The sequence below is a fragment of the Cinclus cinclus genome, chromosome 7 (assembly GCF_963662255.1).
Source record: "Cinclus cinclus chromosome 7, bCinCin1.1, whole genome shotgun sequence".
Taxonomy (NCBI): Eukaryota; Metazoa; Chordata; class Aves; order Passeriformes; family Cinclidae; genus Cinclus; species Cinclus cinclus.
Genome location: NC_085052.1, coordinates 9,006,701 through 9,021,247, shown reverse-complemented (window position 1 = coordinate 9,021,247; position 14,547 = coordinate 9,006,701). Strand labels below are relative to the sequence as shown.

Genomic DNA, 14,547 nt, shown 5'->3' with positions numbered 1-14,547 from the left:
TGGTCTCGTGTGCCACTTCTGCTGCATGAACTGATTTTCAAAACCTCTCAACGTGGCTGACATGTAGCTCTACACTATGAGAGACCGATGCACCTGCTGCATTCTGGATACATTTAAAAAGCTTTGAGTTGGCACAAGTTACTCCAGTTTAAGGTCTTCCTTCTAATGGATTCATACTAGAGGCTAAATGAATATGCTTTAAGAAGGATGTCAATTATTTGTAGCAACTAGACTCACAAAAATTTTTGTTCTTGGATACTGCTTTCTTTAAAATGGATCAAGATCTCTTGGGTATGGGCTCAGATTTCAGAGGGAACAAACAGTGCTGGATGAAATTTTTGCCATTAAAAGCATAAAATATTCCTACTGCAACAACCAAAGCCTTTTTTAACCTTGAAAAGCAACTGACAATGTTTTTTCCAAGTCAGTTCACACTCCCATGCCTAAAAACTAGTTCTTCTAGGTCTAATAACAATTGAACCCGAAAGCGAGTACGAATGTATCATTTATTTAAGGTGGACAATGCACATCATTAAAAGTCACAGGTAACAAATTTTATCTGGAATTTGAATCAGGTGTTTATTTTCAAGGGCAGCGTCAGAGAAATACAAAAGATAAGTAGCACGCATAAAAATCAGATGCGGCTGAGAAAAAAACCTAAAATCTTAATGCTCAGAATGCAATTTAAACAGAAAAAAACCCCCAATCCTGACTTGTGATGAAAAAGATGCATCTTGAAGGCAATCCACTGAATGGCTTCTTAAATTATTTATTGTTTAAAAAGTATGCAAACCATGGCACAGGCAAATACAACCCTTTCAGCTGTGAGGAAAAGAAAACCTCATCCTAACATATTCATTGCATAAGTCTAAAATAATATACAGAAAATTTCAAGTAAAGGATTGTGTTCTGAAGTAAAAATTCCATTAAATATTTAAAAAAATTAGAAGGCTATTTGCTTTTCTTCTCTCCATCCACTGGTTGATCCGTTTCAGAGTCATACTGGTATTTTTCCACACACTTCCTAGGGAACCAGCCTCGTTCTCTTATTCCACCTTAAGACATGAAAAGTTGCATTAACTTGGAACAAAACATGGCCCACTACTGTGGAAAAGCACAGGACTGGGAGCAACAGCAAGCACCTAAGTTACCTTCTTGTACAAGACAGAACATCTAAGTAATTTCTAAAATCCCTGCCTGGGGATGCACAGATTTTGTCCCACTGCCTAAAACGTTTTCAGGCATGTCCAAAGTTTTGCAGTGCTCTACCTTCCTTGACAAAATTAATCTTCATACCTTATCTGAATATTTCTGTCTATAAAGCAGGTTTACAGCTCATTTTTCTACACACCAGGGGAAGAGAAAGCAAGTAACAAACCTGTCTACCATAGACTTTGACACAGCTGATGACTGTTCGTACACACCCAAGCTGTCTCCCATGTCCTACTCCCCTCCAGGTAAACTATCCCAAATCTTTTGGTTCTTCCTTATAACTCACATTTTCTATTATTCTAACTATTCTCATTTTTCTCCATTTTCCTCTCAACCCTTTACAGTTGATCTTCCTCTTTCTTGAGATGCAGTAACTGCTTTTAGTTGTAGATGTATTTCAGCAGTCTCTGTCAATGCTGAGGAGGATGGAAGGTTTATTTCAGCATCCAGGAAGCTGTATGCTTTTTCTTTTCTGAAAGTGTTGACTCATCTTAATATTATCATTGAGTTCTTTTTTTCCAAAGAAGAACTGCTACTTATTTTGCCATCTTGCTGTAGTGCAACTTTTTAGCATTTTGCTACACATTCCTAACAAAACTCATCCTATTTTCGAAGTCTAGTCTGATCCAGCCTCTCAGTGTTCACCAAGTTCTCCATCCACACTACATTTTAGCTGATTTAAAAAACCCAACATTCAATAGAGGAGATATGTCCTGCTAATCTTTACAATAAGCAATGCCATACAAACTATTGCCATGTTCATTTGTATCTGATGTCTGAAGTTCATTGAAGTGAGCTGTCAGGGCACTTCCAGCCCATGAAGGTTTCAGACCTCCCATGAAAAGCATAGACTCTGTCAGTGTAGTGACTGCTGGCAGCCAAACTCGTGCAAATATGAAATGCACATGCAGTGAATTAATGACTGTTTGGAAGAAACAAGAGAATCCAACACTCTCCGGCAGGTAAAATTTTAGTTCAGTCCAAAGCAAGAGGTCTGAAGTGAAAAATGCAAAAGCTTAAATGCAGGTGGCTGTGATGCTGACCCTCTGCAGTTCAGGAGTGTTTAATATCTTCAACACCCACAGTTAGTTTTATAAACACATACTAAAGTCTCTAAAAATTATTCCAAACCAAAGACATAATGTCTCCTAGTTTTCGAGATACACAAAGATTAATCTCTGTACTTATACAGGGTGTGTAGGTAGGAAAGCTGGATGTGTTTAAGACAGACCACCATTTGAAAATCAAAAATTATTAATCCTTAACTTCTTTATAGTCTAAAACCCTAATTTCTTCTTAGAATATGAAGTGTCCCCCTTCCCACCCAACTTTCAATAAACTACTAAATGAGTGTGCTGTCAGTCAGACAGAGTCACAATGTTTATCAAAACTGGGAAGTCTATTAGATGTAAAGAACAAAAACTGTGGAGAGAAACTAGTGCCAGTAATGTTACCATTCTATGTTTTGAGAAGTGAACATATAACACTGGCCACATTTCTAGATAGCTATAAAATTGATTCACAATTTTCAACAGAATAAGTAAAATAAACTGCTCCATACCATCAGCAGCTGAGATGAGAATCTTCTCACCATACATCCAGTGTCTGGAGAAGAAAGCATAGCACGTAATTAGATGCCAGAATTCAACTCAGTATTTTAACCAAACATAAAGGTGTGGAGCCACTAACTTTAAGCCTCTGGTGGCTAAAATCAGATCCCCTTTACTCAGTGCAATTCTAGGTTCTTCAGTGCACGGTGTTGTGAACAACGTTTTAACACCTTTAGTCACAGGGCAGCAGACACCACTGTAATCATCTATGGCTCGATACCGCACCTATGGATTGGAACAGAACACAACAATTTGTTATTTGAAGGAGTTACAGCCTTCCTGATAAATTTCACACTAAAAAAAAGAAACAATTCAGCATACCATAGATTGAAATATAATGACAGTGACTGTCAAAGGGACCCTAAATTCTAAATTGCTGCTTAACAATGAAACACAGTCCTCTTTATTATCATCTTTCTTCCCATCTGGAAACTAAGAAGCAAATGCAAAGGCTAAATGCCAAGATTAATTAAGCAGAGATTGCTATACATTGTTTGTGTCGATTAATTACATTTATTTATACTGCTATTTCAAAGTAATTTTAGACCAAACTTCACAAATACTTACACTTCTTACTCGCTTGTCTGCTTTCTGTTTCAGCTGCTCTATCTATAAATAATTATAAACAGAAATTTAGGCAGCATTCAACACAAAATAAATCCAGGTATTGAAATCATTCAACAAACACAGGAAATACCATTAGCAGTTCGAAGCGCACACAAAAGTGTAACTTTTTAGTGCATTAAAAAAGGGAGAACATTTAAGAGAACTCCTGCACATGTATTTCAAGCCAATCTATTTCAGTTATTTAAAAAGCTGGTCTGTTATTATAAAGGAAAGCAGACCATTGGAAAGCAGGGAGAACCAACTTGAGGTACCATTGAAGACCAGTTACCGTCAAACTGTACTGGTGACATCCATCTCTAACTGGCCAGTCCAGGCCATCTCCCTCAGGAATCCCAGACCACGTAAACACCTGCCTGAAGTTCTTCCATTTACTTCCCATATCATAGGGGAAGATGAAGGTCTCACCCGTTTGGTAGTACTGGATTCTGTCTTTGGCCTAGAAAATAATTAAGGAATGGGGTATGTAAAAAACCCTACCAAGTACAGTCAAGCAGCAAATATTAAGAAGGTTGGGTCATAAGCCCTGTATGGGTCCATGGGACCTTAAAGGCAAATATTTTCAGGCAAGAGCAGTGAACGCCTCCTGTATCAACCCAGGCCTTTAAAAACTACTTAAATCAATCATGGCATTCATAAAGATGTCTGGTTTGGGTGTCCCCATACCTGTCACCTCCCATTTACTCTTTAACAACAGAGTCCACTGACTACACTGATAATTGCCTCCACACTCTGATCTTACTTCACTGCTTTTTTTTGGGACCGATGCCTGACTATTTCTCAGTAATATACAAACACTTCCACAGCTCAGAATCCTTTGATTAATGATCACAAACATGACTCAACATTGGTAGTGCCAATTCCTCCTCTAAAAATGCACACACAGGCATGATCTGAATCACCCACATTCTGTAGTCACATACATTCCCACAGTTCTGATGACATCTAGTGGAGCAGCCACAGAGCAGTGCTCTCTGTTGTAATGTCATTTTATTAAATATTTATTATTACAGTCTGTGCTTAGCTTTCAAAAGGGACATATTAGCAGCCTGTTTTACAGTAAAAATTGTAACGTATTATTCCAAATTCTACAATATAGTGGTAACAGGGGTTTCTTTCACTTATGTTCCATCATCCCATTATTCAAAGGTCTAACAGGACTTGAATCCAGCCATATCCCGTGCAAAGAGTTGATATTACAATATTTAAGTACTTATATACAGTCAATATTCTCATGCTAATTTGGCACACAAAATAGAAAAGACAGCAAGACATGAATGAAAGAGTTATGGATTTGTACAAAAAAAACCCAGGTAGAGCCAAATTAATTTCTATACACTGAGTCAGTTTTGCTTCCTCTAAAAACTTAGCTTCTATTGCTTAACTATATTTCTCCTGGAAAATCTTGTGAAAACCTCTATAAAGATGAGGAAATCCAAGAGAAATTTAAAGGACAGAAGATGAGGTATTTTCTAGTACTTCTTTAAAATCAAGGAAAATCTTCCCCAGTCAAGGAAAATCCTCCCTTACAACCCAAACCAAGAAATGGGGAAACCATAAGTCAAAAGATGCCACCTTGAATGGGTTAGTGAGGTGGACAATTAAAGGTATAGGCAGCTGTAATGACAAAGCTCAAGTTTCAGATGAAAACACCCATATATTTCAAGTAGATAAGCAAAGTCTTTTCAAAGCAAATATTATTCTATGTTCAACAAACTCCTCCAAAACAAAGAAAAAAAAATCTATGCATTTACATGCTTTCTCATTTATTTCAGTGAATTATAGGTGTTAGGTCAGTGGTGAATTGAAACAGCATCTTTGGTTTTAACCCAGAGGTGAAACAAAAATTAATTATAAATATGGAAAATAGACTCTGTAACAGTATAAGAATACTGTAATAAAAGCATACCTTTTCTTCAATCCAGGATTCGATTGAAGTTTTATTTGTCAAAATTACTTTCATCTGAAACAGAAGCATTAGGTGAAATTAGGATTTATTTTCCACAGGAATACATCAGCTACACAAAGAAAGCTTCATTTAACAAACTAAATCTGTTTTAAAGAACAAAGCAACTTTTATAGACTTAACTGAAACACTTGTTAGAAGCTAACCATCAGCAGAGATACGGGATCTAGAATTATACACTTAAGACAGTACCACACAGTATTGTACTATATACTTAAAATGTGTCTTTTTGTTTCCTTCCAAATATCTCCAACATTTTAAGAAATATATCAGACATTTACACCTATTTGCAGGGACAGGGCAAGTATTTTACCTTTTTCAGGGAGTTTATAAAATCCATCTCATTTTTTCTTAGTCCATTAGAATTTACATCCAAGTCATCCCATAAAAAATAATGAAAAAAAACCAAAACTATGCTAACAGAAAAACTGGGACAAAGCTACATAAATCCCTGGAAAAATTATACAACATAAGCTCTGAACAACTGTTCTTATCTCAAGTCTGACTTCTGTTTCTGCTCCACAAGCATGCAAAACTTACAGCTTTTAACTTCTTTTTATCAGTCACAGACTCACCTGGATAATAAACAGCATACCAACAGCAATAGTGGTTCCTAATGCCAGTCCTAAGGCAAATAAAGATGCAGCAAATGCAGACAGTCCAAAGGGAATAATGGGCCGAGGGTCTCTTTTGGCTGCACTCATGTCAATCTTCACAGAACTCCACCCAAAAGATATCTGCAAAGAGAAAAATTTTGATTCAGTTCCAGAACTTTCCAGCTGCTGAAACAAAGCAAGTTAGCCATAAGAAATCTGGCTCTAGTCCCACATCTGACAGGTTTATAATGCAAGGAGACTAACTAAAAAAAATATATTCAAAAGACTTTTCTCTAATCCTCAGAAGTTTGTCACTAGATGGAAAATGAAACCACAATCACTATCTTGCAAGCTCCATAGGCCCAAAAAATGACAAAGGAAACAGGACTCCAGTGTGTTAACAAAAACACATTCATCAGTATCAGATGGATAATGTTTGCATAGAACAGTCCCCATTTTCCATGGAAATGCTGCAGGTTTTTCTCTAAAAGCTTTGCAGACAGCAGTTCTTAACATTATCCCTCTGCAAAAACAGCTCAGCTGCTACAAACACAACTTCATCTGTTACACTCAGCTGATGTTATCAAGCTCTTCACTGCAACCACAAAAGTTGAAATCAAAGCTTATAATCTTAACCATGGATCTGAGATATGGGGTGTACTCCAGAACAAGCTTTGCTCAGTTAAAAAACCCACAGTTAACATATTTTAGTCCCAAAAAATAATGTATTTTTTTCCCTTGAAGAAATAGGCACAATTCTAAAAAAGTGGCCAGTAAAAGAAAATAAATAGGATCTAACTTGTGAGCTGGAAATTAATAGCAGCTGTTTTTTGTGCCAACCAAAACACAGCCTCTGCCTACATAAAGTACTACTCAAACTAGCTTCAGTCAGTGCATAGCAATAGGAAACTCCCTATGATTATGAGAAGCAACAGGGGAAAAAAAAAATGAAAACAGAAACAAATTTCTCTGAATCCCCCTCCATTCACACACATACACCTCACAGGTACACATCAAAACTAGGAGTGCATGTGTAAAGAATAACAAGGAATTCCACATGCTTCTTCTCAGAAAACCAAATTCTCTTGTTCTTCCAGAGATAAATTTTGTACCTGACTTAAACAACATTTTAAGCATTTAAGTTTTGTTTTCTTACTCTGTTGTAAAGCTGAGTGTACATTGTCATAATAAATATGAAAGAAGCGTGAATGCATCCCAGTGGAGCTAAGAGGAGAAACAGAGTGAAAGATGCATGATTCTGGTATCCACAACAGTTGTTGATCCAAGGACAGTGGTGATCCATCTTCAGCACACATCTGTGAATAATAAATACTGATTAATATAAAGGACACGTATGATGTTTCTCAAAAATCTCAAAGGATGGCTGACTTTCTACCTCTCAACCTCCATTCTTTCATTTGAACCCACCGATTTCTGACAGATCAACACAGCAGTTTCTTTTTAGCTACTATTCAGAATTATATTTCCATGTAGAATTTTAAAAAAGCAAATAAAAAGTGCTTCTAGGTCCTACCCTCCCTAGTTATCTGTCCTCCCCTTTACTCAAACTAACTAGTTGCTAATAAACAGTATAGTAGAGAGTTTGGAGACAGAGCAATAGAATGGGACTTGTAAGAACTATGATCACAATAATTAGGCACTACTGTCAGTGCCATTTTTTAAAAACCAGAGTATCAGGAAAATAAAGGAAATACCAAATTCCCTGTGAACTACTTGTAGAAAGTGTATTTAACCCAAGATATACAGACAGAAGTGTGATAATATCTCTTTTCACTGGTAAACCCTCTGCAAGCCTTCTCAAATGCTATGAATTGACCTATCCTCATTGCAAATTCTTTGCAAGAAAAATACAGTTAACAAGTGTAAACACCCTAGAGACCCTCTTGTATTCAATATAAAGCCAGTTATTTTGGTGTAGCTTACAGATGAAAAAACTCCCCCACCCGATTAAAGGTTTATTCACATCCCAAATTACCTTGACAGGTGCAAAAGTCTAAGTGACCACCTACATGATCAGTTCTCAGTGTAAAGATTGTCACTCAAGGAAAAAAGCTGTCAATTTTAAATCTGGGGATCATGTAGCCAAATTACAGCACTGCTCTGAAGTTTTGGTTTCTGTTTCCTAAAAAAACACTGACTGCATATCTTGGGTTTATAGAAACAACAAATGAACACTATGATGCAATATCCTTTCACCACATTTTCTTAAGAGTCCTTCAGAGGACGACCTGCCTGGACTGCAGACAGCTGAAGTGCCTTGATTTTTTTCAAGATGCATTAAATTCTAGTGAAAGCTATTTATAATATAGTATCCCTTGTATCAGGACGAGTGTGTTGGAAGATAACAAGGTGCAAACTTCTTGAGGTGACCTAAAAGGTTTATTATTTCACTTAACATGCCAACTCCCCTCAAAACCCTGCTTTGGGGCAGAGTAAAAAAATTCAGTCCAAAATTTCCACTCAAATCAACATTTAATTCCCATTTGGAAAGATGACAGAACAGATATTTTTACTCTCCCAGCAGGTCAATGTTTGGACTCAGAATTTAAAAATAATTTCAGATGATTTTTAGTATTTACACAGACTCACATCCCTGAAGCAGGACTGCATTGCTTTGTTAGTAACGTCAGGAAGTTCCTAACTGATTTCAAACTATAAAGCAAATGTCAAAGACAGTCATTTTTCTAAACTAAAACACAGCAAAACTATATAGATATCATACAACTAGAAAGTGGAAATACTTGAAAAGGCTTTAGTTTTCATATGGAAGCTTTTTTTAAAAAGCACAGTGCAAGTGCTGGAAGCACAAACTATGGTAACGGCCCATAGTTAGATCTGAAGCTGCTCTGAAATGGACTTTAAACAATTGTAAAGAGAAAGAATACCTGTTACATTTCCGACAGTGGTGTGAACGAGGTGCCTTGTAAGACTGACACACTTTACAGTATTGGAGAAACATGCAATCCTGAGATTTTTCCTTTAAACAGAAGAATAGGAGTGTTATATGTATACACAACTCCACTGGCAATGTTTATCTTGGCATTTTTCTAAGCACCTTTGATTTCTTCTGACAGGGTGTGTTTCATAGTCCAACCGTATTTAATGGTAGGCGTTGGGGGAAAAGAAAATTAAATAATCTCCTAGCTAATCTCTTAGCTATCAACACAACCATCTCCCACTGCTGAAAGTGCTGGTTGCTAAAAGAAATAAACAGTTCTTCTGTGAGGAAGAGCAGCTGTACAAAGCAGGGTTTCATAGTGAGTTCTGAGAGTAAAAGTCAGCATGTGGCCATTCTAATTTAAAAAACCCCAAAAATCTGAGCACATTCTCTCTCCATTTTACACCATAAACAACTAAGCTAACTACTAAGATACAGCACTGGTAACCACTAATGTTCCACTCTCTCACAATCTCTTTTACACACATGCCCCAGCCACAGCTGGGGACAGAGACACTCATAGAAAACATGTAGTGGCCAAAATCTTGCACTCAGGAAGTGGAGTACCCAGTTGTCCTGCTAAGATAATTATCAGGATCCTCTTCTGCCAGCCTGTGTCTTGAATAATAATCCAGGATTAGAAAAGTGACCAGCACTAAACTTTGTATCATGCCACTGGAACACAAACTCTGGGCAGCTGCCTTGAGATACTGAACCTGTATCATTCTTGACTAGGACTCTTCCAAGAGATTACTGAAGCACAGGAAATACAAATTTCTATCTTGCATTGTTAAGCAGAAGGTAAACATATAATTTTCTGGCTTGCACAAAATAAAGGAATTTTCTAAATTAATTACTTTTAACTGTTACTGCAAGCAGCAAAATCTGCAAAACAGGCGTCTGCAGGAGCATGCAGATAACTTGAGGTTCTCATTCTCAGCTAATGGTGCTTGTTTCCTGCTACTTTGCTTTGAGAAACCCTTAATAAACAAAACACAGCAACTGCTACGTGCCAAGCAGCCTTACCAGACCCCTGACAGCACAGGGAAGGGATGGAGAAGGGCAGCAGAACAGAACAGAGACTTGAAGAAGCAGATAAAGGATGTAACTTAGGCAGGAAGCCAGCTCAGCTCTGCGAGGTTGTCAAAGCAGGAGTCATTGAAATCAACAGTGCTGTGCTTACTCAAGAGCTGAGGTCAAGGAACAGCCACCTGAAAGATCACAACGCTGGCCACTGAAGACCACCAGAGGAGACCCCAAAAGGAATGCGGCAATGCAAAGTAAAACACTACATATACTTATACATTAAGTAAGTGGCGATAACGAATTAATGTGTAATCAGTGTGGGTGATAAAAACTCTTGTTTACTCAACGTCCGGCACACTCGGTTAGAGGACGGATAATTGAAGCGTCCAGCGCGCTGCTTTCTAAAACCAAAACTGTGTTAAAAAGTTTCTGTTTATCCGATTTCGGTATCAGGAGCAAGCTGGGCTGTACTGGAAACTCTGGAAGCTGCAGGAGCAAAGCGGGGACAGGCAAAGGACAGATTTCGGAACACGATGAGGAAGTAGTGGCCTGAGAGCGTGCAGCGTCCTTGGGGGACAGAGGAGAAAGGGTAGCATGTAAAGACACACGATTTCTACTGTCCTGACCCCGGGGCGGCCGGCCCGGCCCCAGGGCTGCCCGCCGGACCCCCGCGAGGCCCCGAGACGAGGCGGTCGCAAGGCAGCGCTTACCGGCGTCCACCCCAGCGGGACGTACCCGGGGCCCACAAACATGGCGCTGAAGTAGTTGTAGAGGATCATGACGGTCCAGTTGAGCAGCATCACGAAGTTGACGCTTCCCCCGGCCGTGTCCAGGGGCCAGTACCAGAGCGCGGCGTCGGCCATGGCGGTGGCGGAGCACACGGCCACCACGGCCAGCGCCACCGCCGGGCCCCAGTGGCACAGGCGCCGCGCCCGCTGCAGCGCGCCCGGCCCCACCATCGCCGCTACCGCCGCCCGGCCGCTGCCGCCCCGCCGCCGCCGTGCATGGCTCCCGCCGGCTGCCGAGGGCGAGGGCGGGAAGGGAAAAGGGAAGGGAGCGGGAAGAGGAGTGGAGGGAAGGGAGTGGGAAGGGAAGGGGAGGGGAGGAAAGGGGAGGAGCGGGGCGGGAGCGGCGCCCTCGCTGCCACCGCCCGCCCGCGGTCCGCTCGCAATACGGCCCCCCCAGGAAACAACAGCCCGCCGGTAGCGCCGCGGCTGCGTTCCTCCCCTCCAGCAGGTTACGAGGCGGGGCGTGAGGAGCTGCGGGGCGGGAGTGACCCGTCCTTGCCGCCTCTCCTCGGTGCCTGCGGTGCGGGGCGATCCCGCGCGCCAAGGTCGTCCGGGGGTTGTCGGGACGGCCGAGAGGGACTGGGCCGTGCCGGTTAAAGCACCTGAGGTTCGCCGGAACGTGTGGCGAGGCGCCCGGAGGCGGGGTGGGGGCGCTTTTTGGCGTGGCAGAACGCGGAAGCGCTGCGGTCCGGAGCTGCGCCCCCGGCACCGGCAGCGCCATCGCCGCGATGTCCTCCGACTTCGAGAGCTACGAGCAGGACTTCGCCGTGCTCACGGCAGACATCACGGGCCGCATCGGGAAGGTGCCGAAGCTGGTAGGAGGTGAGCGGCTGCTCTCCGCCCCCCGCGGGCCTCGCTCCGCAGGCCCGGCTGGCTGGTCTGTAGGAGCCGCTCCAGCTCCCAGCGATGGGCGCGCAGGGCGGTGGCGGGAGGTGCCGGCGGGGTTTTAGTGAGGTCTCAGCGTTCCCTCACCCCAGTGTGTCTCCTCGCTCCTTACGCAACACAGTCACCTCCTTGCCCAGGGTCTGTCCCAGCAGCGAGTTGTCTCTCGAGATGTGTTAAGAATACTCGGACAGAATATTTGTTGGCTGGCCACCTGTAAGGATCAGCTTTTCCCTTCTGCTCGGCTCTGGGGCCACGCGAAGTTACGCCAGTGCACCTGGGGGGCTGAGCAGAGCTGGTGGGGGATGCTCCCTGTACCAGCATTGCTGCTGAATCCTCTTTATGATGATTATGCCACAGCATTAGTAATGGAAATCAAGTTTTTCTCCTGTGGCACAGACTGATTTTGTGCGTGACTTAATCTGAATCAGTATTTTTGCTGCCTACTGTTCGTACATTTGATTTGGATAATCGACTGCGGTGACTCACATGCAGGAAGAGATTCAAAGAAGTCAGTGTTCATTTACTTTGATGTGTTTGTCAGTAGCCTGCAGCGTTCATGGTCTAATTCATGTTGTATCCCTGCAGTAGAGTCAATACTGTCTGTAAGAGCAGAAAAATGAAAATTATAACCTGGTTAATCAGCCCAGCTGAATCTTCCAGCACATGGGAATCATTGCCCCAACACAGGGTTCTGAGTGTGAGATGGAGGGAAGTTTGCACTCATGGTTTTCTCATCTGTTCCTCTTCTAGCTCAGCTTAATCCCACTTCTGTTTCCAGCTTGTTTAATATTTCTGCCTCTGCTTCTTATGCATATTACCCAAAAGTTTGGGACCCTTAACCATAGGAGTGTATAAGAAGGAAATAAACACATACTAATGGTGTACTTTTCATATGACTAAAGGAAAAGGTATCATGCATCCAGGACCAAAGAATAACATCCTACTTTTAGAGTGGGAAATGCAACATGAAGTGATGAAGTAGTGACTCTAAACAGGATTTGAGGTAGGTGGTCAACTAAAATGTGTGATCTCAAGGGATTTTGAATAAAAGATCTTTTTGATTCTGGAAGATTATGTCAAATTCTAATCTTAGCAAGTTAGAAAGTCTTCTGAAAAAAACAGGGTTGACTTCCATGCTTAAAGGAAACAATGCCTTTTCCTTAACAAAGATGTTTTGCTCTTAATCTTAACAGCAAGGACACAGGGAGCTAATTCAGTCAGAAGCTGTAGCCGAGGTGGAAAAATTTGTCTGTTTTCTAATGGAAACTTACAAAATGAAGAAGAGAATGAATCAGAGTTCCTGTGATTGAATGCTAGAACTGGTGTAATTTAATCTCAGGAATTATATTTAACCTGTAAATGGGCACTGTAATTATTTACTGAGAGGATGCAGGGAATACTTCATAGGCTTCTTAACTTTTGAACAGTAAATGTAAGGACCTCTGGTAGGAACAGAGAGACATCATAAATACACTACTGGCTCATCCTCTGAAAATCAATAGTCTTAGACTGATTTATAGGAAAAGAGAGGTTTAATTCCTTAATTGTAAATAATAGAGATTTGAGTTCCTAATTGTATAGATTTTGGAAGTCATCAGAGTCTGTTCAATGGTAGGAAGAATATTCTGCATAATAGTAGTGGATTTCCATAACCCTCTCTTTGAATCAGTCTCCCTTATTCACTTAGGGAGATTTTGGAGCTTAAATAAAAGATGTTTAAAGAGTATTGGCTTCAACAGTGACGTAGCCTAGAAGCAGCAGGCTTTGAAATCATCACTTTTTTATGAGACCATTAGAAGGTTACTTTTTTTATAGAATTTGCCATCCTCTCAGAAGAGGCAGAATGCATGTTCCCTTCAGGACCAGTAACATGGTCCTGGGCTAAATGGAGTCAAGACAACAGTTATTCCTACCCCCCCCACCCCATCCCCCTGCTATTATATTTGAGGTTGGTCATATGTGGTTTGAACTGACTTGCATTAAGGCTGCTTCTTGCATTGTACATTTATGGCTTAGGTATTGCTTCTGTTTTCAGGGCCATTCTGTCTTTCATCAGGAAAAACCTTTTCCATGGCTTCAAAACAAACTAAGCTAAGAAGTCTTAGCTAATAGAGGCATTTGACCACCTGAAAAAAAAAATCTCTGATTATGCTGAACACTTTATCAGAAATATTTTAAATGCACGTTTTTTCCTTGTTTCTTAATAGGAATATTTGCAGGATCTTTGCTTCTTCATCACCAGAAGTTCCAGTTAGTTCTTGTGACGATGGCTGGGAGAGCCTCAAAAAGAGGATTATGAGGTGGGAGGGGAACATGAGGTGACAGTTTTCAGCAGCAGTGATTTGAGAGACTGCTGATGGCCTTGAGAGATTGCTGATGGCCTTCTTCCTCCCCGCTGGAAGGAGCAGGATGAAAGGTGTAAGGACTTGTGCCACTCTGCATAATAAAGAGAGATCTCCTGATCTAGTGACTGGTTATTTCCCTCTGCTGCCCAAGATGGACCCGCTGTAATGGAGAAATGCTGGTTAATTGCTTTTGCAACATTCCTGCATTCTGTGTTGTCTGGAGGTGATGCTGTCTTGTGTTCTAGGAGGATGATGGCTCAGCAGACAATCCTGTTGTCACAAATGCATAAATAGTTCAGCAAGAACTGCAACAAAGGCTCTCTGATGCCACACAAACAATAAGTAGCAGGGACAATAGAACATCTTGGGAAGAAATGTCTTCTGTTGTTGAGGCGGACATCACCGGGAGGATTAAAGAAAGTTATAAATAGAGAAATGCCTTTTAAATAGATTTTCTGTGATGCTGCTGCAGGTCTTTGAAGAATAAAGATCATTGATTGATATGTTTTATTAATGCACCTTGGTGTTTCAGAGAA

The 14,547-nt window shown here is 41.1% G+C and overlaps 2 protein-coding genes across 7 annotated transcripts in view; one reads left to right on the top strand and one right to left on the bottom strand.

Moving 5' to 3' along the window:
- Nucleotides 1-487: 487 nt before the first annotated feature.
- On the bottom strand, nucleotides 488-11,072 carry ZDHHC6 (zinc finger DHHC-type palmitoyltransferase 6). Of its 4 annotated transcripts, none has more exons than XM_062496539.1 (10): nucleotides 10,704-11,072; nucleotides 8,915-9,006; nucleotides 7,165-7,324; nucleotides 5,988-6,149; nucleotides 5,356-5,409; nucleotides 3,718-3,885; nucleotides 3,390-3,431; nucleotides 2,902-3,047; nucleotides 2,764-2,817; nucleotides 488-1,045 (listed from the first exon to the last, which is right to left on the bottom strand). In XM_062496539.1, the coding sequence occupies exons 1-10, from the start codon at nucleotides 10,950-10,952 to the stop codon at nucleotides 952-954; spliced, it is 1,221 nt and encodes a 406-aa protein (XP_062352523.1). In that variant the 5' UTR covers nucleotides 10,953-11,072; the 3' UTR covers nucleotides 488-951. The 4 variants fall into 4 exon arrangements, with proteins under 4 accessions (XP_062352523.1, XP_062352522.1, XP_062352526.1 ...); XM_062496538.1 differs by having other exon boundaries at nucleotides 488-1,055; nucleotides 2,774-2,817; XM_062496542.1 differs by having other exon boundaries at nucleotides 8,915-8,994.
- Nucleotides 11,073-11,470: 398 nt separating this feature from the next.
- The window catches only part of VTI1A (vesicle transport through interaction with t-SNAREs 1A), a 257,024-nt gene continuing 253,947 nt past the window's right edge, over nucleotides 11,471-14,547 (top strand). For all 3 annotated transcript variants that reach the window (XM_062496219.1, XM_062496220.1, XM_062496221.1), the window contains exon 1: nucleotides 11,471-11,603. In XM_062496219.1, the coding sequence (XP_062352203.1) occupies nucleotides 11,510-11,603 (94 nt within the window). In that variant the 5' untranslated portion in view covers nucleotides 11,471-11,509. The remainder of the gene's footprint in view (nucleotides 11,604-14,547) is intronic.